Source organism: Leptonychotes weddellii, chromosome 2 (assembly GCF_054177405.1).
Source record: "Leptonychotes weddellii isolate Sample4059 chromosome 2, ASM5417740v2, whole genome shotgun sequence".
NCBI lineage: Eukaryota > Metazoa > Chordata > Mammalia > Carnivora > Phocidae > Leptonychotes > Leptonychotes weddellii.
In genome coordinates this window covers 27,213,365-27,234,681 of record NC_138370.1, presented here as the reverse complement: position 1 = coordinate 27,234,681, position 21,317 = coordinate 27,213,365, and the positions used below count along the sequence as shown (strand labels likewise).

General features: G+C 41.8%; 1 protein-coding gene across 1 annotated transcript in view; it reads right to left on the bottom strand.

The window, feature by feature from the left end:
- The window catches only part of UNC5D (unc-5 netrin receptor D), a 234,638-nt gene that overhangs the window by 30,910 nt on the left and 182,411 nt on the right, over positions 1 to 21,317 (bottom strand). Inside the window, exons 12-14 of the mRNA XM_081812892.1 lie at positions 9,912 to 10,080; positions 8,059 to 8,286; positions 128 to 277 (exon numbers count right to left, since the gene is read on the bottom strand). Coding sequence (XP_081669018.1) covers positions 128 to 277; positions 8,059 to 8,286; positions 9,912 to 10,080 — 547 coding nt within the window. The remainder of the gene's footprint in view (positions 1 to 127; positions 278 to 8,058; positions 8,287 to 9,911; positions 10,081 to 21,317) is intronic.

Sequence of the window (21,317 nt, the reverse complement as noted above, 5' to 3'; positions counted from 1 at the left end):
ACGGTTCTGAGATTAAATCCATACTTTTAAAGGAGGAGGTAAGTCAAGAGTACCCTCACCAGGGTTTAGTGACCTGCTTGCTGGTTAAAGCAAAGCTATTTCTGTTAGCAGCCCATTTGGCCAGTACCTGGCATGCAGTGAATGGTTTAATTCTCCAGAGGAATGGGGGGATATCAAGGACGGAGATCTGAAGACTGAAGGTGTTCCCTTTGAAATGCAGCAATTTTGGCTCTTCCAGTAGCTGTCCACCTTGATGCCTTTCATCTGAAACTACTTCCTAAGGGGCAGGAAAGAGAAAAGAGGCGTAATAATGAAGTATCCAGTTTCTGCCACATTTCTTTCCATAGATAGGTATGCTCCCTACCATGTGTCTCCTGGAAATAGACAAACAGCATGATACACACACACACACACACACACGCACACGCACTTCTTTGAGAACCCTATATCCTTGCAAGGTCAGGACTGGGACTCAAAGCTGCTGATTAATAAGGATGTGGGCAGAAAGAAATAATTGTTCTTCATTATTTGTGTTGCTTAGGCTTTTAAACACACCATGCCTTTCTTTAAAACTAAAAGACCTCCCCTGCCCCAAGCAAACTGTTATACGGTTGAGTTTCCACAACTGTGTGAATTTCATCTGCTATAACCATAATCAAAGGATGTATTCAGATTTTACACTGAAAGTTGAACAACGACTTCACCCTTTCACCACCTCTACCCTTTCACATGTTCATCATGAATACGGGCATTATACAATACTTATTCTTTGGTTCAAAATAAATGTTATAGAGTGCACGTATCCTATTTATTTGTAGTAATGTTCAGTAAAGTTATGCCAAAAAGCCAAGACAAAAGTTGTTTATCAAGTTAGTTTTAGCTCAGAAAAAAGAAATCAGATTCCTGAAGATAAATACTCCTCTATTTTTCACTGAGAAATCTTTATAATTATATTTAATACAAACACAATTCACCTACATTCTATTGAGCAAACCATCTTATTTTTTTTATTATATTAATCACCATACATCATTAGTTTTTGATGTAGTGTTCCATGATGAGCAAACCATTTTAATTGGTTCCAAATTTGTGGTGTCTAGAATCCTATTGGAGAGATGATAAGCCAAATAAAATAACCGACATGATTTCTGCAAAAGGTTAATCTGCCTTCGGGGTGAGGTCGTTAGTGTTACTGGAGATAAGAGAGCTCCCTAAATCCATTTCTTAAAGTCACCATTAATTGACTTCTAATTCCCTTGCAGAGGTACAATAAATAAGAAAACTGAGATCCTTTAATTATGTCCTGTAATCTTTCCAGATTCTAAAAGATTGTGAGAAGTCAGGCAAGTAGGCTTATAAATACAATAAAACTTACATTTCAATTATCAGCGAGTAAAAGCAGCTCCAGAGGTTATCTTACTGACTCTTGTCTAGGTGCAGAATAACAGGAATAAAAACATGTCTTACTAAGACGCGGCTGCCCAGCTTTTACCCGCCACGTACACGTAACTGTTAATCAGTTGCTGGTATCTCTTCTCAAGACTAAATGATTCAATTCCAAGGTCATTTGCTCCGGTTCTTTTAATGAGAGGGTGTTTCTTGGGGGCTCTTGGGTTAGTGGTGAACTTTCTGTGATGTAGGAAATGTTCTCTATCTGTGCTGCTCAATATGGTAGCCATTGGCCACAGTGGCTGTTGAGCACTTGAAATGTGGCTAGAGCGAGGAAGGAACTGAGTTTTTCATTTTAATTAACTTAAATTTAAATATCCACATGCGGTTGGTAATTACTGTACTGAACAACAGAGTGCTAGGTAGTTCCTAACAGTGTGGGTCTAGGAGTTGAGCATGACAACATAGTGACTGGCATCTGATGGGGGCTACAAAGAGTGGAAGGATCATGGCAGGATGGGGAGGAGAGAGAATTTACTCCAAATGCTGAGTTGAGGTCTTTTACAGATGCTGATCACTGGTTCCTTGTTGAGATTTAATGAGTGTCCACTGGAGCTATGCTTGAGCTGGACTCTGAGTTTATAAAACCGTCTCCACCACCAGGGAGCTCACAGTCTAGTGAGAGGCTCAGTACAGTAGGCATCTGATTATCATATCTAAGTATTACAAATACATGTCTACCTAGGAGGTCAAGGCAAAGTACAGGGTATAGCCTAACCCAGATGGGAAGAGAGGCCAGGAAAAGAAGTGCGGAATTACCAGAAGAAGTGATATTTGAGCTGAACCTTGAAGTTAAAGATCGGGGATAGTCACAGGAGAAGGCGGGGGTGTGCACTGGGGGCAGTGAGCAGGGTATGCACAAAGGTATGAGGCGAGGCAGAGCTGGGATAGGTTAGGGTAGAAAGTGAGTGGCTGGAGTTGATGAAAATCAAATCATGAATTCTCGCTTGCTATGCTAAGGACTTTGTACTTAATTTTAGAACATGGATACTCAAGTTTTAAGGTGTATAAGAATCTTTGGGGGACTACATATACTCAAAAGACGATGAATCTTGTAAACCAAAATTGGAGGCACAGGACTCCAGTCACATTTCCATGGTCTTCAGCAGGTTACTTATTTTCTTTAGGCCTCTGTTCCTTAGCTGGGCTTATTCATGGCCAAGCAAAATCATCAGCCTGATACTCTATTAACCTCTTTTTGCAATTCTAGTGTAAGGTTAGAAACAAGTACAAATAAGGAATGTACTTATTAAAACCACGTGAAAGCCACACAATAACAATAGTGTGGACTCTTCAAAGTATATTTGGGCTCTCTAAAGCATACCCCTTTTCTTTAAATAATCTAACTTGCCTGAATGTACAGAGAAGTAAATTGAGGTCAGAAGATGAAGTGTCTTGTGCAAGATGGTGCACTTCTTAGTGTAGAGCTAGGCTATTTTAATATTTAGAAGTCATATGGAGCACCATCACACTAGAAGAGAACTGTAGTTTTAAATTATCATGTACCTTATTAAGAGATGAAAATTTGAAGCACACCCTTACCCCCAAAGAAAGTCCTCTTCCTCAAGTTACAGGGTTAGTGATGGAATGAAGACTAAAACAGGGCAACTTGACTGTGGTCTAGTATTTTTTCTACATTTCCCTGCCTTTTTCTATCCTATGCTTGATTTTTTTTTTTTTGAGTCATGTGAAGGTCAGACTGTTATTAACTCTGTCCCGTAAATAATTTTTCACTGTGCAAGATATATATAAAGATGACATAAGTCAGTCTGTATTTGCCCTATGGTTATATATACTGCCTAAGCAGTCCCTGAAATGCAGAGTGGGGAATATTAGAAATTTTTAATAGATGTCCACTTATAATTATCACAGAGGAAAATGGTACTTTTAGAAATTCCTGCTTTAGGGCCTCCAATTTAAATACAACCATGGTTTATTTTTGCTTTTTTTTAAAGCTTACTTTCATCTCCACACATTGAACCAGTGTCTCATAATCTTGTACAAAATATTAAGCAATCCTAGTTATTCTGTAACACAACAAGTAATTATTAAAATGAAGAAGCCCAATAAGGAACTAATCATTGTATTTATATATTTATAAAGGCACAACTAGCTTCAGAGTTAAAGAAACTCCCGAGTACAAAAATAATAAATTATACTTAGCAAAGAATTCCCAGTTATGCCCACAACCTATTGTACTCTTTTCAGGGCTGGGCCTGGACATCTGTATTTTTAAATGCTTTTCGGATGATTCTGATGCCCAGCTGGGTTTGAGAATCACTGATACAAACAACTCTGTTGAGCTAGTTCTGAGTCACTCAGTGGATATATCACCCCAAGCGTGAGGCCTGATACTCGCTTCATTTTTCCTATCTGCCTCCTATATGACAAGGACCTTATGTTAAATCTCCAGTTCTATTGTTAAATTGATATCTGCATTAATTAAACCAGAAAATAGGGTCTGGCCAGCTTATTTCCTATAAAATGTACCCAAAGGCTATGGTTGGTGGTGGTTCTAGTCTGTCTCCCTCCTCATTTCACACTGGGGGCTGTTAGCTATCCAGATCCTGGAGTTGTGGCCAGGAAAAGCCTGAGCTTTGTGAGCTCTTTATGTTGATTTAATGAGACAGGCAGCAATATTCAGGTGGGCTTCAGGGAGACTAAAACAGGCAGGCCGAATTTACATATTTGTGAGACAAAACCGTTTGAACTTAAGCATGTGCGTGTGCACGCACACACACATACACACACACAGAAATTATGTCGCTGTGGTGTGTTCCTTTAAATGCTTTACGTGAACAATATTTCCCAAGGTTGCATTATTGATAAACACAAGAACTACATCTGGAGGAAATCCTTTGAAATTAGATTCTAAATCCACATTAATGCCAAGCAAGTAATGAGTATCGAGAGGTACTGAATAGGAGGGCTGGGAGCAATGGAGAAAAAAAACTAGTTGTTTTTCCTTTTTTTCTTCCTAAGATGGGGTAAGTGTTTAATTCCTTGCTTTCCCTGAGTTCAAGGTTTGTTTGAGCTGTGTGTGTGTGTGCATGCATGCACACCCTTGTGAGACAGATACAGAAAGAAATAAAACAGACAGTAACAGAAACCTAGGTCTTAAAATGTTACTGTTTTATAAATATACCACCATTCCTCAACCTTTGGTTTGAATTCACCAAAGGAGATGATGTCAAGCACACACACACACACACACACACACAAAATGGCAGCTCTAATTATCGTAGAAACACAGGAACAGGAAGGACAAGAAGTCATGGGTTGTTCTCTTATTCTCCTCTTACCTTCAGGCAGATTTTTAGTTAAAAAAAAACAAAACACATAGCCGATTTAACTTCCCAAAGACAGTTGTAGATGTATTTATCAGAACAGGTCTTCAAAAACCTGAAACTGAATTATGTCTTACCAAGGTGTAGGTGGTCTTTTGTTTTTGTCTTTGAGAGAAACCAGTACTATTATTCAGATGAAATAACCCCAGAGCAAAGGAGAAGCCAGCAGAGCAGGCACTGCAGGAGGTACAGGGGAGGAGGGCAAGCCTGGAAAGGGACAATGTTTCTGTTCCAGGACTAAAACCCTCCACAGGACTACAGTTTGGTGGGACCATTATGTCGCCAGACCCTCACTGGTTCTAAGAGGACAGAAGACTTGGGTTGGGAAGCTGTCTCCTTCCAAGGTTTCCAGCGAGGGGGGAGATTTTACTTATTTTATTGGACATAACTTCAATAAGCTATGAATAAAATGAAAGGCATCGCCATGATCTTCAACCAGGCTTCTTTCTTGATCAAGAGGACAGTCCTAGTTGGGCACATATATGTTGCTCTTTCTTTGAGACATGAAAGATGCACTACAATAAACATAGCAACTATTGCAACCAAGCTTGTACCTGTTTCTAAGTCACAAGAAACATTTTTAACACCGTGATGATGGAGGCAAATGCCAGTACAGTCAATTTCAGTAGAAATGCTTCTTGAAAGATGACCCATTACTTTTGACTAAGAAGTCAGGGTTCTATCCGAGTTACAGAACATGAGTCATCACTGTATACAATATTTTCAGCTCACACCACACAAGTTGGGGGAGCTAATATTAATGTGTGAAGTCTGCTAGAGGTTCAAAAAGTGAACTGTTGCTAAGGCTTTCTTAAAGTGGAACAGTTTTAATGGGTTAGTAACTATATAATTGTCCCCTCTCATTAAATACCACATACTAAGCTGTGAAAAACGTGACACGGATGATTTGGGATGTTGAAGTGGTTTTAAAGGAGCCTGGGCAGAAGGCCCTGAACATGTTCACTTATTAGGAAGGTAAAAATCCAGAAAGCCAGATTCTCTCAGAAACAAAGCCCAGAGATCAAGACCGTAGACCGCACGGTTGTGTTCTGAAAAGCTACAAGTTGTGTTGTAATCTTTCTGTGGGCCAGAAAAGTTATTCAACCAAGGCTGACGATCTCTCACCACCCCAGGGGGAAGCCTGGCTTTTGTTGCTCATGATACCTGTCACGTACATCCTGTCAATAGCAAGTACAACCAAGCCCCCCCTTTAAAATGAGCTTTATTGGACATACTAGGAGAGAGAATCACTGGAGATAAATAGATTATGACAAATGGGATCAAGAGTATTTCTACTGGAAAACATTTCTCTAATGCAAAATTACAGTGTTTTAAGAAGTATCTCTAAATGATGAAATAAAGATATTTGGCTTTAATTTAGAGGAAGAATACCATTTTCCCTAGCACTGATGAAGAAGGGTCTATTACCCATAGGAAAGGAGAGTGGTTTGGAAAAGCTGTGTTTAGGGCCTCATTTTCATGACTTCCACTGCAATTCATATTCATCTGTGAACAGTTGAGCTGTTGCAGAATCTGGTAGCAATCAAGAGGAATGAGAATAGATTATCTGAAAGTCACTTAGTTTTTTCTTTAGGCAAATGTCAAACTTACTGGTATATAATAGACATCAGCATTATTCAAAGTGAGATCAAAATGGCTATTATGGCCGACTTCCAAGGCAGTTGTGATAAACAGATCCTCACAGGCACACTGGTCGGCAGTGGGTTGCCCATATGAGCCTGGAGGCTGGAAATCCTCCAAGGCCCCCCGTGTTTACTCCAGTTGACTCAGCCTTCAAAATCTGGCCAAGTTACTAAACATCTGACTTGAGTCATGATGCATTCAGTGGTAGTAATGACCTCAACTCATTATTTTTGGTTGCTGAATGTCTATTAATGCGTTTTATTTTGGAAAAATGTTCTTATTAGGGGTGGCGAAAGCAGATTAAGATTATCAAATAGCAATCATAGGATGACGTTTCACAACTCACATGGAAGTTCTTTCCTCTACAAAATGGTGCCCCTCTGAAAAAAGGCTCTTTTATGAGCAGCCATATATTAAGTGTGCCTTTCAAAATGACCTGTGCTACTTAAGAGATGAGGAAGTTTCAAGAACATAGGTTGGCACTGTGTCTCCTTTACTGGCTTATGTTCAGGATTCAGGTCATTGTATGTCTTCTATTGGTAAACATGAGTTTTCCAGCTCAGTGTCTTAAAAGCTAGTTACTGAGGAAATGCTCTGCATAATGGACTTAATGATCCAGGACTGGAATAGCAGGGATCTGGGATGAGGTGTGTCAGGAGAGCTATGCTATTTATATATGGGCAGAGCTTACACAGGCACTTCTGCATTATCCTTGCTGCTATTAATAAACTCGTACTCTTCGTGAGTAGCTAATTTAAAATGAGTCTTACATGATTAAAAGTACCAAAAATGGAAAGGAACCTTGAACTATCTCTGCCTTAGTAGCCCTAATTATTAATAGGCTATGTATCCAGGATATAATATGACTGCCTGCTGATCGATAGGATTTATAATTGTTGTTCCCAAACTATAACCTTCAGTTGTTCAAGCAATTGCCTTCTGCACATCAATTAACTCTTGCTGTTCCTGTGGCTCATGCCATTCTCCTTTCTTGACATGGTAGCTCTTTCTCTTTTGCTCCTAAATGACATCCATGAAGGTTCACAAAGGGCTCTCAGACATTGTTCTCTGATCTATTGCAATTGGGTCTCTGTTTTCTGAATCTGACTAGACTGCTAAGTCAGTTGATAATTCAGCACACAGTGTTTTCTGTATGTATTTATGTAACTCTTCTCTATTCTTTTTAAAATATTTTATTTATTTATTTGAGAGAGACAGAGAGAGAGAGAGAGAGCTCGTGCACGCACATGAGCAGAGAGAGGGTCAGAGGGAGAGGGAGAAGCTGACTCCCCGCTGAGCAGGGAGCCCCATGCGGGACTCGATCCCAGGACCCCGGGATCATGACCTGAGCTGAAGGCAGACGCTTAACCGACTGAGCCACCCAGTCGCCCCGACTCTTCTCTATTCTTGAGTGCCAAGTACCTCATGTCCTCGGGCCTCAGCACATTATCGGACATACCATAACACAACTCTTGCTTTAGGATACGTATCCCCAGCAAGTCAGTGGTGTGTCTTCATTTTGCAGACCCTCAGCAATAGTATTCTCTATTGATACTGATCTTTAGGAAACCCCATGCTTTTATGATACCAAAAGAAGAATTCTAGAGAAAAGGCTGACCTGAAATGCCCAAGGAGTATTGTCTACACAGTAGACTCTCAAGTTGTAATCCAGAGAGTTACAGGACATACAGCCAAAAACCGCCACCTTGAGCTGTTTCACGGCACAATCTGTGATTGGTTCTCCAGTGAGGGCATAGGTCCCGAAGCTGTCGAGGAGCACGTGACATGCAAAGGGGTCCAAAAGGCAGTAACAGGATGTGGATTCATCCTCCACTGACATCACTTCCTGTGGGGAAACGGTGTATGAAATTGTCTCAGCTTGGAAATAAGGTATGATTTAACAATGACTTTGCGTGGACAGACACAGTTTTTTCAGAGTATTTTTACTGTCCTCATTTCCTTGATGTTAAATGCGCTTTTTCTAGCAAAATAACTGCTTACATGGGGAACTTAAGAAATAGTTCTATTCAGTGTGTTGGAATTCTATAGGTTACAACAAAACTCATTTCCAAAATTCTCCTTTTTTTCAGTTAATTTGTGCAGTGCTGAATTTAAGAAAAACCTTAAATATTAACACCCGACAAGCAAACTCTGTCTTGAAAAAGGTCTATTTCTGAAAATCTCTTTCAATATCCTTAAGGTAATATTTATTTTCCTTCAAATATTTTATCCTCTTTCCACCAAATTCATTCATGAGGGACCGTTAAATAAATGGTTTTGATAAGATGTACGAGGATATTTCACCTTCCCTGATAAGAACTTTGGTTTGTGTGACTGGCTGGGTAGAGCATAAATATAACACCATCTGGATGAAAAGCTTGTGAGGAAGTGCTCAACTGAAAAACTAAAGTGGTAAAAATCAAGGCAAAGCAAACCATAATGGAAAAGAGCAAAATCCTGCCCCTTTATGAAACCCATGGAACTTCATGCCCGCAAAATGTGCCCCTGGTTGTACCAGGACTGAATAAACAGCAGAATGCATTTGCAACAAAGAGTACAGGCTAGTTGCAGGGAGAGCTGGGCAGGGTAAATGTAATCCATTGTAGCAAATGGGAATTTTCTTCTCCTAAAGAAACAAGATTTTCCTTTTATTCCTTTTGCCTGAAGCACCTCCTGGGAGGGACGATCCCAGGGCTAGCTGGAACAGGTCATTGTGTTCCAGCAAGATAATTCACCTGCTTTCATGCAAACTGACTTCAGACAGACATAAAAAGAATCCCTATCAGACAGATAAATCAGAGGTTTCACTTAAAATAGTAATAACAGTGCAATCGTTGCTGTGTCTGTCTCTCTTGTTGTTACCCTCCTCATACACTTCCTCATTTTCTTGTCTCTCTTCTGCTCTCCCTTGGACTGTATCACTTTCATATGTACTCCTATACACAGGGCAACCTACGCTCAATAATTCTCAATGCATTCATTAATTCACCAGAATATATTTAGCAACTACTGTGTTGCTGAACATTTCAACATGTTCTAATCCCTAGGATTAGAAGTTTCTTTTATGAACACAGCCTGTATGCCCTGAGCCTCCTCCTGACCTCCCTCCGCGGAGGCCACAGGGAAAGTCAATTCAGACAGGGACACACTCTGGGAGGAAGGACAGAAGTAAAGGTTTTATACACCAGGAATGGGCGCATAACGGTACGTGTCTGTGTGGGTAATTAAAACTGTATTCTAAAAGCAAAGAGAGAAGCTCTGGATCCTCTCTTGCTTCTCTTTTCCATTATTATGGAAAAACACTAGCCAATACCTTGAGGATATTGTAAAGCACATGCCACCAACCCTCTGAAAAAACAAGAAAATGCTTACATATTTCACGGCAAACTCGTGTTAAAAGAGGGTAAGGTTAAATCTATCCCATGGTGGAAGCCAAATCCTATTTTTTCAAAAGGAAGACTAGGGTCTCACCTCCCACTTGCCCTGCTGCGTCCGCTTCTTTAAATGGATGTTCCAGTGCTCAGAACTGACGTCCGCACAGTGTGGTATGGTCAATGCAAAGGGAGTGGTGACGATCATGTCTGGAGGTCCACAGGTGACTTCAGGACTCAGGAGCACCTCGGATCCATCGGACTGGAGGCTTTACGGTTGGGAGAGGATACAAGAAGCGTGTAAAGAAGGGGGCGCATTTGAATGAGAATTTAGTTATAGACTGGGGCTTTCTTGAGGCTGAGGAAAAGGGTTTCCCAGGATTCCTTCCTGGATGGCACCACACGTGCCCAGGGCTGGTCTGGGCGACAGCCATTTATCCTGAATGGCTCAAGCTCGCGGACTGAGTTTAGCTTAGATTTCAAATCTAGGTTTTGACAAACAAAATGACAGGTGCTTCTTCAGAAATATAGGGCAGAACAGAAGAGAGCAAAGACTTAGCTGGTGTGTCACACACCGGCTGCTGAATCCTTATTCCCGTTGATAACATTATCAATGACCAAAGCCGAGAGCTTTGTAGGAACTACTGATCTGGTAATCTTCCCATCAGATTCCTTCCTCCCAACAACACGTTCTACAAACATTTTTAATGCTAATAAGTCATAAAAAAAATTATTACGAACAAAGCAACCTTCAGACATACCCAGATTGAGTATGTCACTGCTGGTTTTGAAAACATTTGTTTTCTGCCAATGCACAAATACCTAGGTTATATAGTGATAGCATGGTAGACAGTTACAAATGTGTATAATCAAATACATCAACTCCTCACTATTTTAGTTCTAAATTTAAAGTCATTCCACCCAAACCTAGTGTGGACACTTTTCTGTATTGTGAATTATTCACAATGGGAATACAGAGTCATGAAATAATAAAAGGAGGTGAAATTTAACTAAAGGGAAATGATATCATTGAATGTTTCTTTCAATTTCTTGTCTTTTGGTTTTAATCTCTGTCCCCAAATGGTAAGGTGGGCTGGCTTATAGGCCAGAAGTCTGTTCATTCTTCCCCAACTGCTTCTGTGTTTTTGAACAAGCTATCTGATTTTTGGGGAGCCTGTATTATCACTTGTAAGAAGTACAGTGATATAGAATATAGTCCATAAAGCCATTTATGACTCTCAGATGAACAATGCTACATGAGCACTGGGATTGGTATTAATATAGAAGTTTTCTCTTACCCGACCTAGGAAGGGCATTTAAATATGTCATCCCTCGTCAAAAAAGCCACCACTTGAGCAAGATAAAGATGAAATTTATCACCAAAAGATGCCACCTTTTCCATGGTCTTGTATAAACAGACAGTTTTCTTATGAGTACATGTTTCTGAGCTGCTTTTGTTGACATTGCTTGTTAGGAATGGTCCTACTCTAGCTCATGACCTGTAATTTGCTTCTGCATTACAAGTCCAGACACAGAAGGGGGCAAGGACATCGTCTCTCTATTCTATCTAAAACAGACCTGAACATGAATGCAGTGTCCTCCCCCCTTTCAGGAAGCCCCGAAGACGGATTTGCAAACTTCATCCACAGAGGCAACCACTGTCCAAAGTCGACAATTCTTCCCATACAACCAGGGTGCAAGGGGAACTGAAAATATGTCTACATCTCCCTTTAAGCAAAGCAGGCAGGCGAGGTGGGCGGGGATGGAAAGTAGTGTATGAGCAATAACAAATGCTGGCTGAACAGCCTGGATACAATAATATACTTGAGGTTTGCGGGGGGGTGGGGCGAGGGAGGGGGGAAAGGTAAAATTCCAGTGTGAGCTCTAAGCAGCATGGGTGGCAGCTTGTCTGTGGATGCCTGCCAGCGACCATTAGCGAAGGTTAAGCACTTTCCGTATAATTGCTGCTTGCCTTTATCACAGACAGGAATAGCAGGGATGCTTATGAGTGACCGATGACAAGCTCTCCTAAAAGAACTATTTAATTGCTTTCAGAGAATCATCCCCCTTGTTGAACATATTGTTCAAACATATGGGAATTTGGGGAATTATTTAATGCCAAATGAACTGAAATCAGCTAATTAGATGAACTCTCACACTTGTCAATAGCAACGCTCCTTCCCGTAATAACTTAAATAGCATTAGGAGGCAGAGGCAGAGCACATTGAGTCTCAGGCAGAGCCGGCAACGGGCACTTTGCATTAAGCAGGCACTGGGCATTTCCACCAGTGCAAAGGAAGTAAATCAAGATTTATATCTAATCCTCCTACTGTAAAAACATTGTCTGTGGGTGTAGGTCTCTGGTGAAGGAACAAAACTTAAATCTCTCCATTGCCCCCGCCCCCATGATTAATAATAATTTGTCCCTCTCCGCCATCTTCTATCTATGGCAATCAGGGAGATTTACAAATATTAATTAAAGCTCTTCACACACCTGTGGAGGCAAGTGTTAACAGCATAAGGTCACAGAGTAGTCCGTCAAAACGATGAGCTGCAAAATGCACCCTAAATTTCTGACTCGTACACAGGCTCCTGATCTCTGTGACAGGATGTACTTTCCTTCTCTGTAACCACTAGCAGATTTCTGGTCGGGCTGCTGGCTCTCATGACATCCCAAGTGAAGACAGGGGGAAAATGCAGTCCAAGTGTCGTCATGGATACAGACTTAGGAAACTGGAGGACGGAGGTCTGGGGAGAGAAGGCTTTAATTGGGCCTGGGCAAAAATGAAGATTCCTAAGGACAGTATGGATGGCATTTCAGTTTTCCCAGAGTACATCTGATAAGGAAGTACTCATGCTCTTGCTAGGAGAAAAAACAAACAAAAAAAGCAAACAAAAACTCCCACATTTTTCTAAAATTGCTGTGAGCTAATGATAACTGTGAACTAATAACAGCAGTGATTGCAGGGCCTATCCTAGGAACCAGCTCCGGGCATCACGCACTCTAATGTAGTTGGAAAAGTCTGGCTGTGTTTGACTTTTGCTACTTGTCTTTTTCCTTGTGTTTGATCCATCCATCCATCCATCCATATGCTGTGCATATTTATGAATACTTATGGATATAAAAAGATCAATAATTTAAGAGCTAGTTCTGTGCAGCCAGATGGTTTGTGGGGCAACTGTATGGTAACCAGGTTGTGAATTCAAATTTCTGCTTACACAGTGCAGCTGAGAGTTCTAGGGAAAACTCTGGCCAGCTTTGCAGAGAACCACGGAATATCCATGGGGGAGAGGGTGCTCGTAACAGTCACAGGAACATGTTGCCTAGTAATCTGGTCAGACACGAAGACTCGTGTTGCTGCTTTGTTTAGAACCAGAGAGGGAAAACATGGGAAGAGTAGCTACAGAGGTAAGAAGCAGGTAAAAGAACATCCCGATGTCCCACTTGTGTCCTCACTGTACTCTTCATAGCACTGCCCTTGATACCACATCCCTCGTCTGACTTTTTCTGTCATGAAAACCACAGCGTGGCAGAAGGGAAAGCCCAGGCCTCTCTGAGCCTCACTTTCCTTACATGCAAAATAACACCTACTTTAAGACTGTTGTGAGAATTAAAAACAAAACAGAACAAAACAAAAAAAACACCTAATATGTGCTCAGTGGGTGGAGGTTCTGCTTCTCCTAACCCCGAATGCCCATTTTTCCTGCCTTTTGAAGAGCCTTATTTTTATAGGAACTGTGCTTTTTGAGATTGCTAATTGATTCAATAAATTACCATTCCAGCAAGATATGCTTTAACAAACATTTCACGGCCTTAGGGATGTGCACTATTTAAGGGAATTTAAAGCACCTTGGCAATGCTTCATCCTTACCTCCCACAGTATGTCCTCAACTCGGCAACCAGTGGAATCCCACCAAAAATGCCAATGTGTTCCCACCTTCAGGAATCCCGGCTGTTCTGCTCTGGAGCGCTCCGCGCTGCCTGGAAGTTTTCGTCCCGTCGGCCACATGACGGGCTCCCTCACGCCCTTCAGGTTTTTGCTCAAATAATGCCTACTAGGGACGCATTCCCTGACCATTCCTGACACCAAAGCTGACCTTTGCTTTTCCTTTTCTCTACTACACTTAACTGTAGTTAATACACTATATATGCTAATACACTATAGCATTTACATATTTGTTTCCTTTTGTCTCCCACAAAAGAGAATGTAAGCTCTATGAGGCCAGGGAATTTTTTTTTTTTTTTCCCAGTTCGTCACTGTATCCACAATGTCTACTAGATGTCAGGTGTAAGCACTCAGAAGTAGTTGTTGAGGAGGGCAGAGGAGTCAGCTTGAAGTAGTTCCTACTGGTCAAAAACTGGAACATTTTGAGTATCAAAGTAAATAATGGTAGTATAGGATTATAACCCACTGAATAACATAATTCATGAGATATATGGATATATATATGAATGAATAATGAGAAGGGAAAACTCTCCTATGCAGCAGGAAGCCAACTAATAAATGCAGAAAATCATTTGGCAACCAACCATACTAACATTGATTCAGTCAAGAATTATGAATAGATGCTAATCTACTTGGTGGAAGTTTAGAAATAAGAACTATTTATAGGGTTCGAAAGTATCTCCCCACAAGATACCTACTAATTACAAAGGGTAAAATACTACTTTACAGTGGAGAACCTTGGCAGACACCACCTAACCAAGTTATCAAAGTTAACACTGGCATTGTTCACATTTTACTAATCCACGGGATGGATGGACAGAACACACCTCCTGATAGGACATAGTGAGAAGAACTTGGCATATGTCTGTAATATTCCTGCCAATAATATATAACCTGAATCTAATCACAGGAAACTATCAGACAAGCCTAAATTGACGGACATGGTACAAAAGAACTGATCCACACTCTTATAAAGGGTCAATGTCATAAAATAGAGACAGATGTAAGAACTGCTTCAAATTACAGGAGACGAAAGACACATGGCAATAGAATGTAATGAATGGACTTGGATTTTCATTTGCTACAAAGGACGTTATTCAGATAACAGGCAAAACATGAATAAAGTTTGTGGAGTAGATAATAGAAGTGTATCGATGTTAATCTCCCGGTTTTGAGAATTGTGCTGCAGTTATATAAGAGAATTCCTTTTTAGGATCTACACACTGAAGTATTTAGGGGCAAAAGGACATCTTGTTCACAATGGTTCCAGAAATATATATGTGTGTGTATGTAGATCTGTATTTTGTGTGTATATGCACACACGTACACATACGGAGAGAGAGCAGAATATGGTAAATTAGTAAAATGTTAACACTGGTGAATATAGCTGTGGGATGGCTGGAAATGATATTCTTGCAACTTTTCCTTATTTTTTTTAGATTTTATGAGAGAGAGAGAGAGAGTGCAAGTGGGGGGAGGTGCAGAGGGAGAGGGAGAGAATCTCAAGCAGACTCTGTGCTGAGCACAGAGCCCAACGCAGGGCCCGATCTCCCGACCGAGCTGAAACTAAGAGTTGGACACTTAACCGACTGAGCCACCCATGCGCCCCCATCCTTAAGTTTGAAGTTGTGTCAAAGATAATTTTTTTGAATGAATGAATGAATGAATGAAGATAGAGGCCCAGGGAAAATTTTCCAGACTTCTTATAATGAAATCAGCGGGGTCACTGATAGTCAGTGCATAAAATGTGCGTTAGAGGGTAACAGGTGCTGCAGCTGGTGGCCCAAGCTTGGCCACACCAGCCACGTGGTAACTGCCACTATGCAGCACGCATACACACACCAGTGGCCACAAAAGGTCACGCTCAACAGGTCCGCTGCCAGGAGGCAACTGCGATCCACTGCAGGTCTGGAGGTGGATCTGTGCACATTTTGCTTTTGCTCTCAGTATTTCTTGACCTGAGTCTGGACTGGTAATGTGTCACCCTCTTCAAGCAAATCAACCAGCTCCATATTTTGAGATGAGATTTTCATTGTTGTTGTTGTCTGCCATGCTGCGCTCGGTAATTACTGCTCCCGCCTTTCCTCCTCATGGTCTATATTATAGATTAATGTAGGTTTGATCACCTTTACCCAGAGTGTCACTCAGGAATGCAGGCAGGAGAATAATGATAGTTTTACCATGCCAGAGCCTGGGTCGATACATAATTAAATCATATTTTAATGGAATAGACATAAAAGGCAGAGAGATGGAAGCTATACTTAGTCTTAAGATTGGAGCTCAGAAAACAAGGTAGCTCCAGTGTCCTACAGTTTCCTGTCCAAGAAGATACATAGTTTTAACTCTTATTATTCTCTTTTTCTCTTTTCATTAAAAACCTCCTATATTGACCTGAATGCTAACATTGCTGTGGATGAAAATCAAGATCATAAAACGACAGTGTGAGAGTTCTCCCCCCTCCTCTCTTTTCCCTCCTTCCTTCCTTCTCTCTTACACCTGTTGTTTTATTGGAGTCAGATACCTGTCGCATTCTCCAGCTCTGACCAGATCGTTAAGCCAAGCCCCAGGAAAATGACATCACAGAACCTCCTGTGGAGAGGAGCCTCTGAAAGCCAGCGTGGCTCATCAGTCAACCCCAACACCATTAGCAGGTCTCCTGAGGACTTTCATTCTATAACTGCCATGTGTGAGTTAAGAAAAGACTTTTAGAAAGGGAGAATAGGGGGGTTAGGAGCAAAACAGAGGACAAAGAGAGAAGTTAAGCAAAAGCTTCTCTTTGTCACTGTGGATTCCTCTTTCAGTGTTTAAGTGGTCTTGAAACTATAGAGTGGTTCAGAATTCTTTGGGCAGCTTATTGAAAATGATACTTGTGGACACCGCCAGTTAAGATTTTGATTCTGGGAATGCCTGGGTGGCTCAGTCGATTAATCGTCTGCCTTCAGCTCAGGTCATGATCCCCGGGTCCTGGGATTGAGTCCCACATGCGGCTCCCTGCTCAGTGGGGAGCCTGCTTCTCCCTCTGTCTGCTGCTCCCAGTGCTTGTGTTCTCTCTCTCTTTGACAAATAAATAAATAAAATCTTTTTTTTTTTTAAAGATTTATTTATTTATTTATTTGACAGAGAGAGACACAGCGAGAGCAGGAACACAAGCAGGGGGAGTGGGAGAGGGAGAAGCAGGCTTCCCGCCGAGCAGGGAGCCTGAGTGGGACTCGATCCCAGGACCCCGGGATCATGACCTGAGCCGAAGGCAGACGCTTAACGACTGAGCCACCCAGGCGCCCAAATAAATAAAATCTTAAAAAAAAAATTTGATTCCATATTTCTGGGACAGGGCCCAGGAACATACACTTTTTATTTGTGTTCCTTACATGCAAGGTAGCTCTGCTACTAACATTTGAGAAAAATTGTGTAGTTCTTGAGAAAACAGGGGCTTGGTGGTCTGTCCAATGTAGAGAGGGTAGGCTTCTGAAATGGAAGCTGGAGGCTGGTCAAGGTTAAATGCTCAGTCTTAAGGCCTCAGATGATGCTACTGGGGTGGAAAATACAACCACACAGGGACTGTCCTACATCCCCTTTCTCTAAGCAGCGTGTGGATTAATAAGCAAGGATGTCAGGTTGAGGGGGGGGTTGATTAGCAGTAACTGGAAATAATGCTATAGCTCATCAAGCCATTATATTCCATTAGCTGGGGTGGGGAAAGGAGCAGTGAGAACAGTGGATTTCAACAAGCAACAAGCACAATTCACTGAGGATAGAAGCATATGGCTCTACGATGAAAGGGTTTAAAGATCTGGGTCACCCACTCAGTATTATCTGAAATAGGATCACAGGAGGGGAGATGGCATGAGAGGGGCTGGGGCGGGAGGGGAATTACGTTCATACTGGAGTGCGTATCTGAGTTTGCTGAAATGTGAGCAATACCACACTGAGAGATTAAACTGTGTGCATACATTAAACGGCTTTAGTCTACACACACATGGATAGGTGTTTACCAATTAATATACTAAAGGAATCACAAATCATATGTAAGCCACCAGTTCTTAGACACAATTTAAGCCTCATCTTTCATGCAGTGTCGGGCTTGTGTTCAGCTTGTTTACCAGGAGGAGCTGAACGATGGCTCATTGAGATGCTTTACGGTGAAAGACCGGACAGGAGTGTGTGGGTCTATGCGGCACACGGCTATGACAGTTTTTCTATCTACCAAGCTGTCTATGCATTTACATCTTGAGTGGGAAAAACAGACTCTTCTGGGGTAAACCTGAGTCCCATTTCTAGGATCATTTTCTTTTAGGCTGGGAAAGGACCCAGGAGTTATCAGCCCCGATACTATTATTATTCAGATGACAAAACACAAGGCATGGCATGGGGTGGAATGATATGGCCAAAGTTAGACCTCGCCCGTGACAAAGTGGGGACTAGACTCTTCTGTCCTGTTAGTGGTGGTGGTTGAGGGGTATGTGTGGGGGCAGGCAGGGAAAGGAACCAATATTCCCTGGGCCACATCGCCCAAACCTGGCATTTCTAAGGTAAAACACTGCATGAGAGTTATAAGGGTGTATTCGTAGGGACTGAGTCTTATTATGATGGCGGGGCACCAAGGTACAGTGATTGCAACAGAAGTTTGGTGGTAGTTTCCCATTATAACTGTGCTACAGACTTAGTGGCTTAAGACGACCCAAACTTACTATCACGCAGTTCTGTAGTCAGACGTCTTACTGAGCTAAAATCAAGGTGCCAGTGGGGCCGCATGCCTTCTTGAGGTGCTAGAGAAGACTCATTTCCTTGCCTCTTCCAGCTTCTGGAAGCCCCTCTTCCATCTGCCACTAGCAGAACATCCTTACAACTCTGTATCTGACGCTGATACTCGTACCTTCCTCTTACAGCGACCCTTCCATGAGCCCACCTGCATAACCCAGGGTAATTTCTCCCTCTCAAGGTCCTTAACCTTAATCACACCTGTAAAGCCCCCTTTGCCATGTAGCATAACATTCACAGGTTCAAGGGATTAGAATGTGGACATTTTTGGGTGGCGGGGGCATTCTTCTGTCTGCTACCTGGCTTTTCATGGCTTGTTCACTTTGAAGTTAGAACCTAGAGATCCCCCTGCTTCTGCTTCCTGAAACCCTGTTGTCTCCAAGACACTACACAACTGGAACAAGGTATCAGTTGACCTTTGGGCATGCCCATCCTCATTTCCAGAGTGAAGCTCCTCATCTCGTACACTTTATGGAGTCCTGGGAAGTTACTATTCCTTTGTCTTAAAGATGATAGCCAAAAGAGTTAGGAAGTTGGTCATCTAGGTTTTTTCAAGGGCAGTGTGGATTGTTTTAGAAAGCACGGAGGCCAGCCTTAGTGTGGGCTGGTGTGTTCTCCCGGCATTTTTATTAGGCTATAACTAAGTGAAGTGGAAAGGATGATATATATTAAATATCTTAATAGGACAGGTTATTTCTACTTCCAGCGTGGGCAATAAAAGAGATGGCACATACAAATAAAAATAATTACAGTATGTGGTGTTCCTTTACAATGCGCAATCAAACTCATGAACCGATGACTTTCCTCTTATTGAATTACGGTGCACCTTCCATTCAGATCTATTAACAACATTCACCATTGTTATCTTGTCAATGGCATCTTTAATTAAAGACTCCTCTGGACCATTCTAATCACTTCACATTGTGAGCTCACAGGGCTTCTAACGTACTCTGATGAAAATGATGGCAATTTTTATTTATGCATATTTGTTTGTGGACCAAGGGGGTATGGGGTGGAAGGAACGGTGAGGAGCGTGGTGCGGGGAAATTCTTTCCAAAAACAGATCATAAAACGACAGTGTGAGAGCCCTCCCCACTCCTTTCTCTTTTCCTTCCTTCCTTCTTTCTCTCTTCCCCTGCTCTCATTTTGGGGGTAATGGCATTCTAGTCTAACTGAAATGACTTTGTGAAGGAGCCTCTGTGATTTCACTGCAGTAAAGAGCACGGTCTTCAGCTAAAGGTGCATTAACCCTTCTAAGCCATTAAGCTATCATTTGATTAATTGCCCCTTTTATCACACTCCATGGCACTGGTAGTGTGAACAAATTAATGTGTTTCCCAAATGGCAGCAATTTGCTCCCCTTGCACTAGCGGAAAGAGCCCCTTTGTTCCTTAGAAAGCACCTTCCCTCCTCAGCAGTTGCCTCTGCCTGATACAGAGCTCATTAATGCCAGATCCCCTCCAAGGGATAGATGTTCGCCATTCCGATTCTTCCAATAAAAATCTCTAAAACTCACTTAAAGCAACAAGCAGGATGCCAATCTATGACTGAGCATTGAACAGAACTAGTGACAGAAACAACCTGTTCACTTCTATCCATCACCATCAAGCAAGGGAAGCCTGACAGAGCTTGTTCAAGGTGGCCTAAGCTGCCAGCCCAGCTTGACTGGTCACTGATCTCCTACTATGAACGCAAGTCCACTGTTTGGACTCCATATAATATGCCTTTAGAGTATAAATCATAGGCCCCAATGTAAGGAGAGATCGAAGCAGACTCAAAGGAATTGATGCAGAGAGTCCTTCGTATCTTCACAAGGCTCTGATTTTAGAGTGGACGGTTAATGCATTTGCTATCACTGAATTGATCTTTCCTCCAAGTCTAGGAATGTGGTAGCAGTCAAAAAGGAACCCAGCATCATCGGGACAGAGCTAAAGCAAATTCCAGGGACTCTAAACAACTTGTTATTTATGCAATGAAAAAATAAGGCCAGATGAAGGACAATAATATCAAAAGGTGGCATTTGTATGGTACTTTATACTTTGCACGAGACTTTGTATATGATATATATGATGTCACTTTATTGTCCTCACCAAAATCCTGGAATGCAGCTAATAATGTACAAGATTTCTAGATGGTACACTTGAGGCCCAGAGAAAGAAAATTACTTGCTCGCAGCCATTCAGATGGGAGGTGTCCCGGGGGAGTTGGAACTTGAGGCTTCAGAATCCCTGTGTTCTCACTGTCCCCCATCATCTCCTTTCTGATCCTTCTCTACCTCTCAGGGGATGCCAATGACTGGGTCTACACTACTCTCCTGACAAGTTATGTATGTTATCAGTTCACTTCAGTGAACTCCAGGACTGGCAGATTCTTACCCAGCTAGGGAGGCAAAGAAAACAAAGGTGGGCAGAAGACTGTGCCCTGCACACAGCAGACAGGCAGGGTTTGTGCCCAGTATCGTGATTTCCTGCTCTAAGTGTATTTGTTGCCACACACTGTGGCCAAAAGCTCGACATGGGATTTTGATTCAGCAGTTGTCTTTTTTTTCCCTTGGTTATAAATATTGTTTTTGAATTGTATTGATTTATTCTTTAATCAATTTCATTTGTACCCCCTTTCCTGTAAGTCAAAGGGCTGTGTTTATTCCCTGGAAAGAAAGCCGAAGTGGCTCCTGGAGCAACTATTACCACAAACTCTCAGGTGACCTTCAGCTGGCAAATCTCTCTCAACTAGTTAATCATCAGTTCCCAAGGTAGAATTCTGGGAATCATCTTCGACTCCTTCATCGCTCACATTAACAC